This window comes from Eptesicus fuscus, chromosome 1, assembly GCF_027574615.1.
Source record: "Eptesicus fuscus isolate TK198812 chromosome 1, DD_ASM_mEF_20220401, whole genome shotgun sequence".
Classification (NCBI taxonomy): Eukaryota; Metazoa; Chordata; class Mammalia; order Chiroptera; family Vespertilionidae; genus Eptesicus; species Eptesicus fuscus.
Window position 1 is genome coordinate 35,823,056 of NC_072473.1, and position 15,947 is coordinate 35,839,002.

General features: G+C 38.8%; 1 protein-coding gene across 1 annotated transcript in view; it reads left to right on the forward strand.

Annotated features, from left to right (window-relative positions):
* BRWD3 (bromodomain and WD repeat domain containing 3) overlaps window positions 1–15,947 on the forward strand; it is a 170,256-nt gene that overhangs the window by 78,986 nt on the left and 75,323 nt on the right. Inside the window, exons 12-14 of the mRNA XM_008155335.3 lie at window positions 665–705; window positions 12,707–12,811; window positions 13,902–14,055. Of these exons, the coding sequence (XP_008153557.2) occupies window positions 665–705; window positions 12,707–12,811; window positions 13,902–14,055 (300 nt within the window). The remainder of the gene's footprint in view (window positions 1–664; window positions 706–12,706; window positions 12,812–13,901; window positions 14,056–15,947) is intronic.

Here is a 15,947-nt window from a genome sequence, read left to right on the forward strand (position 1 = left end):
GTATTTACTATCTGAACTTTTTAACAATTAAGTTCAAATGAATGTTTTTTGAAAATATGTACAATATTTGAGGGTACATTTTAGCTTTATCATCAAGAAATAAAGAGACAGAAAACAAATGGTTTGGTTTATACTTTAATCTCATCTCAATACACATTATATTCAAAGAAGATTCAAATAGCAATATCTAAACTATAATACCTAAAGACTTAAAGACTGTCAGGCGACTACTCCATTGTAAAATAATTAAATAAACTGTGTGAGAAACAGGAAATGACTGATATGTTTTCTGAAACTTAAGAAAGAGTTAAGTGGGAAATTTCATTCAACTACTATTATATTAGTTATTTTAAGGTGGTATTTTCAATTAGTGTGCTGTTTTATTATGGGGGGCATAATAAACTTAATACCTTGTCAGAACTATCTGTCTCTTGAGATTATTGTTTAGAAACATGTTTGCATATGTCTGGTTTGTCTCAAATTACTACTCCGTAGTTAATGCATTGTTTCAGCCTTTTAAATAAAATTTGAGTTCTTTAAGAAAATTATAGCATTAAAAAATCTACTCCATGATGCTTTTGATTGTGAATTTGAAGGGAAGATTGTTTTATTCATGTTATAAATAAATTAGTTCTAATAGAAATTTGGTTTTTTTATGTCTTAGGACAAAGTTGTTGCTGTTCAATTCTGTAACAATGGAGACAGGTAACTACCTTTGTAAACAGTTGTTTGATATATTTTGTCTCCATTCACTCAGAATTAGCTACTTCAACTCCTTATTTCTGTACTTTATTTCTGACCAGTCACTTAGGCTGAAAGCCTTTGTTTATCTCTGCTGACATCCTTATCCCATCTCTTCTAAACTCCTATTCAAGTAGTCATCATAGGCTATCCGTGCTTTCTTTCTGAATTATTTCTTTTTGTGTATTTCTCTTTTTCCATTTCTGTTTTCCCCTGCCTTAGTCAGGATTTCATTATTTGACCTTTGACCATCGGTTTTCTTCTCCCTTCTAAATACATCCTGTCCATTTCTGCCAGATCAGCATTGCTGTTCTCAGAAAATTTTAGTGTTACTTCTTGGTCTATAAAATAAGAGTTCAGTGTCTTAGCCTGGCATTCATAACTCTCTACAACTGTACTTAGACCTACATTCTTAATTCATCTCCTATCCTATCTAGTAAAGAGGGAATATACCAAGGGTCCTCAAACTTTTTAAACAGTGGGGCAGTTTACTGTCCCTCAGACCGTTGGAGGGCTGGACTATAGTTTAAAAAAAACTATGAACAAATTCCTATGCACACTGCACATATCTTATTTTGAAGTAAAAAAACAAAACAGCAAAAATACCCGCATGTGGCCCGCGGGTCATAGTTTGAGGATACCTGGAATATACTAATTGACCCTCATGCTGTCGCAAAGATGGCGGCACCCACAGCCAATGAGGAGGGAATATGCTAATTGACTGCCACACCCTCAAAGATGGCGGCGCCTACAGCCAATAAGGAGGGAATATGCTAATTGATTGCCACGCCCTCAAAAATGGCGGCACCCACAGACACAAGATGGCGGCGCCCAGTCCCCTCAGCTCTGCCAGAGCAGCAGGTACGTGGCAAGCCTCCAGAGTCCCACAGCCGCCCAGGGCCAGCCCGAGACGCAGGCAAGCCTTAGATGGCAGCTGCCCAGCAGCCCAGGGCCGGCGTGAGGCACAGGCAAGCCTCAGATGGTGGCTGCCCAGCCGCCCAGGGCCGCCCGAGGCTCAGGTAACCGGGGCCGGCTGAGGCTTACGCTGCCGGCAGTGGCAGCAGCAGAGGTGTGATGGGGCATTGCCTTCTCCTGATTGCTGGGTCGCCTCCTGCCCCTGAGGGCTGCCGGACTGTGAGAGAGGGTAGGCCAGGCTGAGGGAACTCCCCTCCAGTGCATGAATTTACATGCACGGAACTCTAATTCCCATATAAGTTCTTAAATCCATCTAATTGATTTAATCATTGTTCTTATTATATCCCACATATATTTTATCATCCATTGCTTCTTTATACTTTACCTCACACCATTCTTACCCAGAAATATCATTTACCTCCACTTCACTTCTCTTTCCCTCCTACATTCATCATCTCCCTTCCACTCTCCTTACCTCTTTTTTCCCTCTCTCTCCTGTTTCTTCTTCTTTAAGTTTTGTTTTCCTTTTAAGATTCATGCCTTACCTGAAACCTTTCCTGACTTCTCCAGAATTTAACTCCCTTGTGTCCTGCCGAATATCTGTATCACTACTTTTATCTAATATTCATATGATACATATTTTCTATGCCTTAAAACTCAGAAATTATGTACAGGTATTCGTGTACCCTCTCAAATGTCTGATCCTGTAAAGGTGATAATCTTCCCTGGACTAAAAATTGACTGACAATAGGTTAAAAAATGTAACTACTTAATATAAATTGTATCCCTATATTTCTCTAAGGACATTTTGTGGATTACCATGTTTTATTTTTAACTGTTTTTGTACAGTAGGTGATTATTATTATCTTCATCATTGCTAAATGCAAGAGTAAATAATGATGGTCTACAAAGAATGACACCTATACAGTATCAGCAATGAAAAAAAACATTCAAATGATTTTTAAGTTTAGTTTAGTGCACTATGTTTAGTTATACACTTGAAGAATTGTTTTGTTAGAACTTTTTCATGCTAAAAGAATCTGAATTTTTAAATTCCTTGCCTTTTTTCTTAAAGGAGAAATCTTTTTTAAAAAATTTCTTTATTGATTAAGGTATTACATATGTGTCTTCATCCCCCCATTGACTCCCCCCCACCTCCCCACTCATGCCCTCACCCCCCTGTTGTCTGTGTCCATAGGTTAGGCTTATATGCATGTATACAAGTCCTTTGGTTGATCTCTCCCCCATACCCTCACCCTCCCTTACCTTCCCTCTGAGGTTTGAGCATCTGATCAATGCTTCTCTGAATCAAGATCTGTTTTTGTTCATCAGTTTATGTTGTTCATTATACTCCATAAATGAGTGAGATCATGTGCTGTTTATCTTTCTCTGACTGGCTTATTTCACTTAGCATAATGCTCTCCAGTTCCATCCATGCTGTTGCAAATAGTAAGAATTCCTTCTTTTTTACCGCAGCGTAGTATTCCATTGTGTAGATGTAACACAGTTTTTTAATTCACTCATCTGCTGTTGGGCACTTAGGCTGTTTCCAAATATTACTTATGGTGAATTGTGCTACTATGAACATAGGAGTGTATATATCCTTTTTGATTGGTGTTTCTAGTTTCTTGGGATATATTCCTAGAAGGGGGATCACTGGGTCAAATGGGAGTTCCATTTTTAGTTTTTTAAGGAAACTCCATACTGTTCTCCACAGTGGCTGCACCAGTCTGCATTCCCACCAGCAGTGCACGAGGGTTCCTTTTTCTCCGCATCCTCACCAGCACTTGTCGTTTGTTGATTTGTTGATGATAGCCATTCAGACAGGTGTGAGATGGTACCACATTGCCATTTTGATTTGCTTCTCTCTGATAATTAGTGACTTTGAACATGTTTTCATATGCCTCATGTCCTTCCTTCTGTCTTCTTTCAAAAAGTAACTATTTAGGTCGATTGCCCATTTTTTGATTGGGTTGTTTATCTTCCTTTTGTTAAGTTGTATGAGTTCCCTATAAATGTTGGAGATTAAACCCTTATCAGAGATAACACTGGCAAATATTTTCTCCCATGCAGTGGCTTTCTTATTGTTTTGTTGATGGATTCTTTTGCTGTGCAAAAGCTTTTTATTTTGATGTAGTCCCATTTGTCTATTTTCTCTTTAGTTTCCATTGCCCTAGGAGCTGAATCAATGAAGAAATTGCTTTGGCATATGTCTGAGATTTTGCTGCCTGTGTATTCCTCTAATATTTTTATGGTTTCCCATCTTCTGTTTAAGTCCTATATCCATTTTGAATTTATTTTTTATATGGTTTAAGTTGGTAGTCTTATTTTTTTTTTTTCATGTATCTGTCCAATTTTCCCAGCACCATTTATTGAAGAGACTGTCTTGATTCCATTGTATGTTCCTGCCTCCTTTGTGAAATATTAATTGACCATAGTAGTTTCGGTCGATTTCTGGGTTCTCTATTCTATTTTATTGATCTATAAGTCCGTTCTTGTGCCAGTACCAGGTTGTTTTGAGAACAGTGGCTTTTTTAAAAATAAATCTTTATTGTTCAGATTATTACAATTGTTCCTCTTTTTCCCCCCCATAGCTCCCCTCGATCCAGATCCCACCCCACCCTCTGCTCTTACCCCTACCCCACTGTCCTCATCCATAGGTGTATGATTTTTGTCCAGTCTCTTCCCGCACCCCCTACACCCCTTTCCTCCCAAGAATTGTCAGTCCACTCCCTTTCTATGCCCCTGATTCTATTATATTCACCATTTTATTCTGTTCATCAGATATTTTATTCACTAGATTTTTAGATTAACTTGTTAATAGATATGTATTTGTTCATAATTTTTATCTTTACCTTTTTCTTCTTCCTCTTCTTAAAGTATACCTTTCAGCATTTCATATACGACTGGTTTGGCAGTGATGAACTCCTTTAGCTTTTTCTTATCTGTGAAGCTCTTTATCTGACCTTCAATTCTGAATGATAGCTTTCCTGGGTAGAGTAATCTTGGTTGTAGGTTCTTGCTATTCATCACTTTGAATATTTATTGCCACTCCCGTCTGGCCTGCATAGTTTCTGTTGAGAAATCAGCTGACAGTCGTATGGGTGCTCCCTTGTAGATAACTAACTGTTTTTCTCTTGCTGCTTTTAATATTCTCTCTTTGTCTTTTGCTCTTGGCATTTTAATTATGATGTGTCTTGGTGTGGTCCTCTTTGGATTCCTTTTGTTTGGGGTTCTCTATGCTTCCTGGACTTGTAAGTCTATTTCTTTCACCAGGTGGGGGAAGTTTTCTGTCATTATTTCTTCAAATAGGTTTTCAATATCTTGCTCTCTCTCTTCTTCTCACACCCCTATAATTCAGATGTTGGTATGCTTGAAGTTGTCCCAGAGGCTCCTTACACTATCTTCATATTTTTGGATTCTTTTTTCTTTTTGCTTTTCCAGTTGGGTGTTTTTTGCTTCTTTGTATTTCAAATCTTTGACTTGATTCTTGCGATCCTCTAGTCTGCTGTTGGATCTCTGTATATTATTTTTTATTTCAATCAGTGTATGCTTAATTTCCAGTTTGTCCTTTTTCACATCCTCGAGGGTTTCGCTAAATTTATCAGTCTTTTCTAGAAAATTCTTGAAAAACCTTATAACCGTGGTTTTGAACTCTATATCCGGTTGTTTGCTTTCCTCCATTTCTTTCATTTGTGACCTGTTTCTTTGTCTCCGCATTTTGGCTGCTTCCCTGAGTTGGTAGAGTGGCTTTGTGTGCTAGGTGTCCTATAGGGCCCAGTGGCTCAGCCTCCCCAGTTACTTGAGGTGGACACTCCTGGTGCACCCCTATGTGGGCTGTGTGCACAGTCTTGTTGTAGTTAAGCCTTGATTGTTGTTGGTATCACTGTGGGGGGATTGACCTCCAGGCTAATATGCTGTGAGGATCAGCTGTGTTTACTATGGGAGAACTTCTGTGCTGGAGACACCCTTATGAGACAAGACTTGCTTCAGTGGGGCTTTGGTGCTCACTCAGTCTGCCCCCTGAGTGTGTCCCTTATTGAACTGAGGAGTTGTAATCTGGATGGTCCCACTCTGATCGCTGGGTACACTGGCTCTTGGATCTCCAAGGATGTGCTAATTTAGCCTCTGCCTGAGGCCACCCAGCAGGAGCTACAGAGAGATCTGCAGATTTCTCTTCTTTGTTTGGGTTTTGGAGGTGCCCATATGAGGCCCAGCTGTGAAGCAATGCAAGTTGCTGCGGAGCCTTGGGCCTTCTTTTGGATGATCTGGGTCTCACTGACTCAGGTGTAGGTAAGTTTAAAATTCAAAGGACCAAGCCATTCATATGCAAAAGCCTCTGCACTTAGGTGGGGGAAGTTTTCTGTCATTATTTTTTTAGTATTTATTTGGATGGGGCGGAATCTCATGGCGGAGAAAACACCTATGGCTTCGAGGGGCAGGATCACCGAGCAGGGCAACCAACAATGGCTTCCCGTCAGCCCTGCCCTAAGAGGCCCCTGTTTCTCAGTGTCCCGCGGTAATCGCTGGAAGCACCTGTGAGAGAAAGCCGCCCTCAAGTTTCGCCCGCTGCCAGACAGTCCAGTTTCTCCCCGTATGAGTCTGGGTCCCCAGAGTCTCGCCCAGAACTGGAGTTCAGAGCAGTCAGGAGCTTTTGTCTCCCTCCTGATTGAGAAAGCCCGCTGTGTACTCAGTTGCCAGCCCTCTCCGCGCGCGCCTCTGTACTTTTGCCTTTCACAGCTCCTTTAAGTCTCAGTGTGCTTTTCTGTTTCCTTCTAGTTGTAGAATTTCCACTCAGCCAGCCTTCCTGTGGTTCTGGATGATGTCCGTTTTGTCTTTTACTTGTAGTTTTGAAATTGTGCGAGGCAGCAGTTTAGGTGTTTACCTATTCCGCCATCTTGCTTTTCTCGAGAATAGTGGCTTTGTAATACAGCCTGGTATCTGGTATTGATATTCCACCTACTTTGTTCTTCTATCTCAGGATTGCTGCAGCTATTCAGAGTGTTTTTCTATTCCAGATGAATTTTTGGAGAATTCGCTCTAGGTTTGTGAAATATGCCATTGGTATTTTAATGGGGACTGCATTGAATCTATAGATTGCTTTGTGTAGTATGTTCATTTTAATGATGTTGATTCCACCAATCCATGAACACGTGATATTCTTCCATCTGTTTATGTCTTCCTCTATCTCTTTTTTCAGTGTCCTGTAGTTTTCCACGTATAGGTCTTTTACTTCCTTAGTTAAGTTTATTCCTAGGTATCTTAATTTTTTTGGTGCGATGGTAAATGGGATTGCTTTTTTAGTCTCTCTTTCTGTAATTTCACTGTTTGTGTATAGAAGTGCCATAGATTTCTTGGTGTTAGTTTTGTATCCTGCTACATTGCCCAGTTCATTTATTAAGTCTAATAATTTTCTGATGGAATCTTATTAGGATTTTCTATCATGTCATCTGCAAATAAGGACAGTTTTACTTCTTCTTTTCCAATTTGGATGCCTTTTATTTCTTCTTCTTGTCTAATATCAATGGCTAGTACTTCCAGTACTATGTCGAACAGTAGTGGTGAGAGTCGGCATCCCTGTCTTGTTCTTGTTCTTAGGAGAATTGGGTTTAGATTTTGCCTATTGAGCATGATGTTGGCTGTGGGTTTGTCATATATGGCTTTTATTATGTTGAGGTATGATCCTTCTATTCCCACCTTGCTGAGAGCTTTTATCAAGAAAGGGCGTTTGATTTTTGTCAAATGTTTTTTCTGCATCAATTGATCTGACTATGTGATTTTTATCTCTCAATTTGTTTATGTGATGTATCACGTTTATTGATTTGCGTATGTTGTAGCATCCTTGCATCCACAGGATAAATCCTATTTGTTCATGTTGTGTGATCTTTCTGATGTAATACTGGATCCCATTTGCTAGAATTTTTTTGAGGATTTTGGCATGTATGATCTTTTTGGTCTATATGTCATTCATTTCTGCTCTGATCTTTATTATCTCCTTCTTTCTGCTCACTCTGGGCTTTGCTTGTTGCTCTCTTTTAATTCTTTGAGTTGTAGAGTTAGATGATTTAATACCATTTTTTCTTGTCTTTTTTGAGGTAAGCCTGTAGAGCTATAAACTTCCCTCTCAGGACCCTTTTCATTGTATCCTATAGATTTTGGATTGTTGTGTTTTTATTGTTATTTGTTTCCAGGGTGTTTTTTAATGTCTTCTTTGATCTCTTTGTTAACCCAATTATTGTTTAATAGCATGCTATTCAGATACCAAATGTTTGAATTTTTTGGATTGTTTTTATAGTAGTTTATTTCTAATATTTGCCATTGTGGTCTGAGAAGATGCTTGATATGATTTCAGTCTTCTTAAATTTGGGGGAAAATTGGCCTGTGAGCCAATATATGGTCTATTTTTAAAATATCCCATATGTACTTGAGAAGAATGTGTATTCCGTGGCTTTGAAGTGAAATGTTCTTAAGATGTCAATTAAGTCCGTCTGCTTTAGTGAGTTATTTAGGATTGCTGTTTCTTTGCTGATTTTTTGTCTAGAGGATTTATCCAGTGATGTAAGTCGTGTATTAAATTCCCCTACTATGATTGTATTGTTGTTGATCTCTCCCTTGATATCTTCCAGGATTTTTTTAATGTATTTGGGTACTCCTATATTGCACGCATAAAGGTTTATCAGGGTTATATCCTCTTGTTGTCTTGATCCCTTTAGTATTTTGAAGTGGCCTTCCTTATCTCTTGTTATGGCCTTCACTTTGGAGGTCTATTTTGTCAGATATAAGTATTGATACCCCAGCATTTTTTATTTTCTTTTGCCTGAAAGATATTTTTCCATACCTTCACTTTCAGTCTGTGAGAGTCCCTTGTTCTGAGGTAGGGGTCTTGTAGACAGTATATATCTGGGTCATGTTGTTTTTTATCCATTCAGCCACTCGATGTCTTTTGATTGGAGCATTTAGTCCATTTATGTTTAAAGTTATTATTGAAAGGTACTTGTTTGTAGCTATTTTTATTTTCCGTGCCTGTGTTCCTTCTAACCTTTTTATTTCTTATTTTTATAGCAGTCCCTTTAGCATTTCTTGTATTGCTGGCTTGGTAGTGATAAATTCCCTTAGTCTTTTTTTTTGTCTGTGAAGCTCCTTATTTCCCCTTCAATTTTGAATGATAGGCATTGCTGAATAGAGTATTCTTGGATCCAGTCCCTTGCTTTGCATCACTTTGTAAATTTTCTTCCATTCTTTTCTGGCCTGATGTGTTTCTGTTGAGAATTCATTTGATAATCTAATGGGAGATCCCTTGGATGTAACTTTCTGTCTCTCTCTTGCTGCCTTTAAGTTTCTCTCTTTGTCCTGTACATATCCATCGTAATTATGATGTGTCTTGGTGTGGGTCTTTTCGGGTTCATCTTGTTTGGGACTCTCTGTGCTTGGGTGACTTTTTTCTTCCCCACATCAGGGAAGTTTTTTGACATTATTTCTTCAAATAGGTTTTCTAACCCTTGTTCCTCTTCTTGTTGTTCTGGCACCCCTATGATTCATATGTTGCTTCGTTTCATGTTGTCCCATAATTTGCTTAGGCTCTCCTCCTATCTTTCAATTTTTTTCTCCAATTGCAGTTTAGTTTGGGTGTGTTTTGCTTCCCTGTCTTATTATTTGCTAATTCAGTCCTCTGCTTCTTCTTGTCTACTGTTGAAACTTTCCATGTTGTTTTTTATTGCAGCTGTATCGCTCTTCATTTCTTCTTGATTCTTACATAAGTTGTTGATTTTATCCTCCATCCGGTTTATGAATTGTATGACCCTTATTCTTAATTCTTTTCTGACATGTTTCATGCCTCTGTTTCACTTAGCTGCTTTTCTGGTGAGTCCTTCTTTTCTTTCCTTTGGGGGTTTCTTTGTCTACCCATTTTTTATTTCACTGACTGATACAGATGAGGAGTTGTGCAGGAGCTGTTCCTTGGGTGGCAGTGGCTCCTTGGGCATCAGTTGCTCCTTGGGCAGTCCGGGCAACAGTGGCTCCTCAGTTGGCAGTGGCTTCTCTAGTGGGTGCTGTTCGCAGCAGTGGTGGTTCCTCTGGCTGGTGGGGGAAAGCTGCTTGCAGTGCTGCTGCTCCTCGGATGGGGTGGGCTGATCACAAGGCTGCTGCTCCTCAGATGGTGGAAGACTGCGCTTGGCTGCTGTTCCTTGGACAAGGACGGACTGCTCGTATGGCTGCTGCTCTTTGGACGGGGGTGGACTACTCGGCAGTATGGCTGCTGCTCCTTGGATGGGGCTGGCTGCACGCAGCTGCTGCTCCTCAGATGGGGCGAGCTGCTCATGAGGCTGCTGCTTCTTGGATAGGGGCAGGTTGCTTGCGCAGGTGCTGCTCCTCGGGCGGGAGTGAACTGCATGATCGGCTGCAGCTCGTCAGACGGGTGCTGGCTGCGTGTGGCTGGTGCTCCTTGGACCGGTGTGGGCTGCGATGGTCCACCGCTCCTTGGACGTGGGCGTTCTTCCCATGTGGCTGCTGTTCCTCGGACCAGGGCAGGCTGCTAGCGTGGCTTCTGCTCCTCAAATGAGGTCAGGCTGCTCACACAGCTGCTGCTTCTAGAATGGGATCTATTTGCTCGTGCAGCTGCTGCTCCTGGGATGGGGGCAGGCTGCTTGTGGAGCTGCTGCTCCTCGGATGGGGGCGGGCTGCTCACACAGCTGCTGCTCCTTGGATGGGGGCGGACTTCGCTCCTCAGTCGTAGGTGGGCTGCTTCTGCAGCTGCTGCTCCCTGGACAGTGGTGGGCCGCTTACACAGCTGCTGCTCCTTGGACAGGGGCGGGCCACATGAGGCTGCTGCTCTTCAGCCTGAGTGGGCTGCTTGCAGGGCTGTTGCTCCTTGGACAGGAGCAGGCTGCTCACCTGTCTGCTGCTCGTGTGGTTGCAGTGCTCTGGCTTTCTCCACGGGTCCTCTGCCCTTCCTGGCTGCAAATTGTCTCACCGGCTGAGTCTCCAATTCGGGGTGGATGTTATTCGTTTCAGCTGCTCATTTTGTGTGCTCCGGGACAAGGCTCGGGACATGTCAGACTATTCCACCGCCATTTTGTCCTCCTCAGCACTATCTTTTTGTATACTTCTCTGAAACGTTTAGTCCTATATGGCTGTAAGGCTTATCTTCTGTCCTTGGGCCTCCTTAGGAATCTTTCACCTCTAAGTTCTATTTCTCTCTGTTATTTCCATTGGTGATAAGTTCTCTGGTTAGGGTGGCTAGAAGTCTGCTGACAGTTCTAGATTTATAGACTATCCCCTCAACAATTCCAGCTGAAAAAAGTGCCCCCTCCTCAAAACTTTCAAAGAAAATTTCCGGGAATCTAATCTTATAGTCTTTAGGAGAAACTCTCTTAATTAGTTACATGATCAATAAATACATGAAAAGATGTACAATTTTACTAATGATCAAAGAAATGCAATTTAGAATAATATTAACAATATTTTTCTTTAAGAATGACAAGATAATGAAGAATGAAAATACCCCAAATAGCCAAGGGTTTCGAGAAAATGGCTACTCTCCCATAATTTTTCATGAGATTATAAATTACTAAAAACTTCAGAAGTAATTTGGCAGTATGTTTCAAAAGCTTAAAAAATGTGTCTATCCTTTGACTCTGCTGCTCCTCGGACGGGGCGGGCTGCTCACCTGGTTGCTGCTTGTCAGACGGGTGCTAGCTGTGTGTGGCTGGTGCTCCTTGGACCGGTGTGGGCTGTGATGGGCTGCCACGCCTCGGACGTGGGCAGTCTTCCCATGTGGCTGCTGCTCCTCTGACAGGAATCTCAACATATACAAAGATGTGGTTGTACAAAGATGTATATTGAGGTTCATCACATTATTTATGATTGTGAAGGCTGGAAGTAGTATAAATATTCATCATTAGGGGGTTGATTAAATACATTTTGATACTTCCATATAGTTGAACATATTATAAATGATGTTAATTTTGCCTAGCTGGCGTGGTTCAGTGGTTGAGTGTTGACCTATGAACAGGAGGTCATGGTTTGATTCCCGATTGGGGCATGCCCAGCTTATGGGTTTGATCCCCAGTAAAGGACGTTCAGAAGGCAGCAGATCAATGATTCTCTCTCATTATTGATGTTTCTATCTTTCTCCCTCTCCCTTCCTCTCTAAAATCAATAAAAAATATATTTTTAAAAATTTGTCAGTTTTGTATTTGTACACATGGAAATATTTCTATAAAGTATACTTAAGTTAGGGAAAAGCATTATAAAACATTATATATAGTGTAATTCTATTTCCTTTGGGTGGGATACATAAGTATATATGTATGTCTTTTATAAAGTACTTAAATAATAGAAATGTATGAACAGTGATGGAATTATTGCTGAATGAGTGTATTTTTATAACAGTTATATTGAGATATAATCCACATAACATAAAATTCAATGGTTTTTAGTATAGTCATAGAATTGTGTAACATTCAACACAATCAATTTTAGAACATTTTAATCGCCTCAAAAAAAAATCTCATACTTTTTAGTTCTCAATCTACAATCCTTTTACACCCCCACTCTCAGCTCTGGTCAACCATTATTTACTTTTTGTCTCTAGATTTGCCCATTCTGGACATTTTATAAGTGGAATCTTTTGTGACTGACTTCTTTCACTTAGCATAATGTTTTCAATATTCATCCATGTTGCAGCATTTATCATTATTTCTTTCCTTTTTATTGATGAATATTATTTGAATGTATGAATATACCACAACTTATCCATTTATCAGTTGATGGACATTTGGGTTGGTGCCACTTCTTGCTGTTATGAATAATGCCATAAATATTTGTGTGGGCTGTTTTCATTTCCTTTGGATATATACCTGGGGGTAGACTTGCTAGTTCATGCAGTAACTTGTTTATCCTTTGGAGGAACTACCAACTTGTTTTCTAAAGTACACCATTTTTGTTCTCCCCAGTAGTATATGTAAATGAAAGTATTACTTTTATGATTAGCAAAAAAGTGATTTCCTTTTTGAAAGAAAGTAATGAGGGTATTTTTACTATTTCTTTGCAGTTTAAGATTTGTTAGTGGTAGCAGAGATGGAACAGCAAGAATTTGGCAATATCAGCAACAAGAATGGAAGAGCATAGTGCTAGATATGGCTACTAAAATGACTGGGTAAGTTTGGATGTGAGATATTACATTAGTTTTCAGAAGGCATAGTATCTTACATTATTGAATTATACTTAATACTGAAAGTAAAATATCTTTTTAGATTAGTAAATAGTTTAGAGTTACTTGGTAGGTGTGAAATTTGCACCTGTACTTTGTTTCTAAATAAATTGCCTTTTGCTTTTGATTGACATACTGGATGATAGAAGTATTGCTGACTCGCTTAAAATTCTGGACTCTTGTGATCACTGTGCTTTACTAATGCCCATGGAGTCATTCTTTGCCTTAGTTTTCTATAGGTCATATTCAGGGTGTCCCCCAAAAAAATGTGTGTTGAAGGCAGTGTTTATAAAAATACATTTCATTTTCAAAATGTAAGTGAATCTACAGCTATCAGCTGTTAAATTATGTGTACAATTTGAGGTTATTCCTATTGTATGTCATCATATATTTATTTCCTTAACTTACTAAGGATACCTTTAGAATTTTTCTTATTGTTAGCATTCCTACTCAACATTATAAATACACTTAATCAGCATCTTTTTCCTTATATTCACTATTGATTGAAAGATATATATTTACCTCTGTAGTGTATGACTGAAATTAATTATATTTCTATTTATAACAGTATAGAACTGACTTTGTAGTCATACCAGCTATTGATAATGTCCTATTCAATTAAACCAAAAGTTACAAAATCTCTTACTGCTCTTGTATATGATCTATTAGTTTCACAAGATTTAATATTTAAGGGAATAAAGTGTCCATATATGTTTTCTTTATATTTTCTAGTATCTATTATTTTATTTTTTAAGGTGTTTGTAGATTTCTTTTTAATTTCACTTTTTGTTGTTCTTGTGTAACTACATGCAAAATTTTTGCCACTTGTGTCTTTTTTTACCTCCCTAAAATAAGCTATTGATATTGGCCTATGTAGGTATTTTTATTTTATTTCATCAATACTTAAATGTATGTTTTATAATTTAGATCCAAAAATTTGCATACTCCTGGAGATATTTTTTGATATATTTACTATGTTAGTTGCACTTTTGTTAAAAATTTACAATGTATGAATACTGCAAATTATTTTGTTTAGGAATAACTTGTCTTCTGGGGAAGACAAGGTCACTAAACTTAAGGTGACTATGGTAGCCTGGGATCGCTATGACACCACAATTATTACTGCAGTGAACAATTTCCTATTGAAAGTATGGAATTCAGTCACAGGGCAACTTCTTCATACACTATCCGTAAGTATTCTATTTTTAGAATAATTAAAATGGTCAAAAAGGGCATTCTAGAAGACAGGAAATTTATGTTACAGTTTACTTTCTATGACTTACTATCCCTTAGAGAAGTAATTACGTGAGGTACCTATGTTTACATATCTGCAATATAGTGATGACATATGGCATCGCTGTTCAAAGCAGTTATGAAAATTTTCAAGATCCTTTCCATGTCTGGTATTTATTTATCTGTTATGTTATTGTATGCAGCCAAGGATATATAAGTTATTTTGTTTCTGGCATGCGTTGGGACTTTTTGTTGTTACTATTTTAGGGGTAGAACTAACTTTATTTTGACAAGGATATCTTATATATTCTACCTTCATGGATTAGTTTATGTAAGAAATGGAGGTAAGAGGAAGTTGGAGAAAAAGGTGTCTTTTCCTCTTTTTTCTTTGTTAATCCTCATCCAAAGATATTTTTTCCCATTGAATTTTAGAGAGAGTGGGAGGGAGAGGGAGACACATAGAGAGAGAAACATCAATTTTAGAGAGACACTTCAATTCGTTGCCTCCTGCACGGGGCCCTGACCTGGGATGGGATTGAACCTGCAACCAAGGTATGTGCTCTTGACTGGAATCAAACCCACAGGCCAACTGAGCCAATTGGCTAGGGCTCCTTTTTCTTTAAAAAAAATGTATTTGTCATAGTAAAAGGCTGTAATACTTGTATTTTGAAAGTTGATAGGATTAATAACTGAAATTACATGGGTGTGCTTGATGCTTGACAGTTTATGATAGTTCAAGTTGACATCAAGTTAAATTCAATTATTGATTCATAAGTATTTTAAGGGGAAGGGCCAAGTGTTTGCCCTATGGTTTATACCAGCAATTTTCAACCTGTGTGCTGCAGCACGCTGGTGTGCCGCAAGAATTTTCAAAACCTGATTATTCAGTCCGGGTCACTGACCTCTTTTCCCTTAGACTGTCAAATTAAAAATGACAACACAACAATAGCCATACAGTGTGAATGAATCAAAATTATATCTATTTTTTGTCAGATCAGCAAAAAATAGAATGTCTTTTTTGGTGTGCCGCAAAATTTTAGTAATTAGTTTTTCATGAGATGAAAAAGGTTTAAAATCGCTGGTAAGTAAAGTAGTAAGTGATAGAGACTAGAAACCAATTCTCATGAATGTTGACTTTACAGCATACCATGGTTCAATCCTTATTGAATCCCTTTTGAGATAATCTTATCTAATGCCTATTAGCTTTCTAAAGATTTGTTTAATTTTGGGTGGATTTCCAATTTATCTTTCATATACCTCCCAAGTTCTCTTTCATAAATAAAACCTTAACACTGTTTAGTGGAATTTCTTCCTTGTATCTATAAGCCAATGCTTATTTCATTCTGGCTTTCTCTGTTCCCTAATATAAGTTTCTATTAATATGTGTGGAAAATCTTTTACTGTTTGCTTGATTATTTTTTAAGTATGTTTTTTTGTTAATTTCAGAGAGAGGAAGGGAGAGGGAGAGAGGGATAGAAAAATCATTGATAAGAGAGAACCATTGATCAGTTGCCTCCTGCATGCCAGGAATCAAGCCGGCAACCCAGGCACATGTCCTGACCAGGAATTGAACTGTGACCTCCTGGTTCATGGGTTGATGCTCAACCACTGAGCCACATCAGCCAGGCTGCTTGCTTGATTCTTTATTAGGAAATGTTTGTCTATGTTGGCACACTCTAATAGAAATGTAATGAGCCACATATATAATATTAATTTTTCTAGCAGCACACAATAAAAAGGTAAACTGCAACAGGTGAAATTAATTTTAATAATATACTAGAGGCCCATTGCACAAAATTCGTATAGTTGCGGGGGGGGGGGGGAATCTCTCAGCCTGACCTGCGCTCTC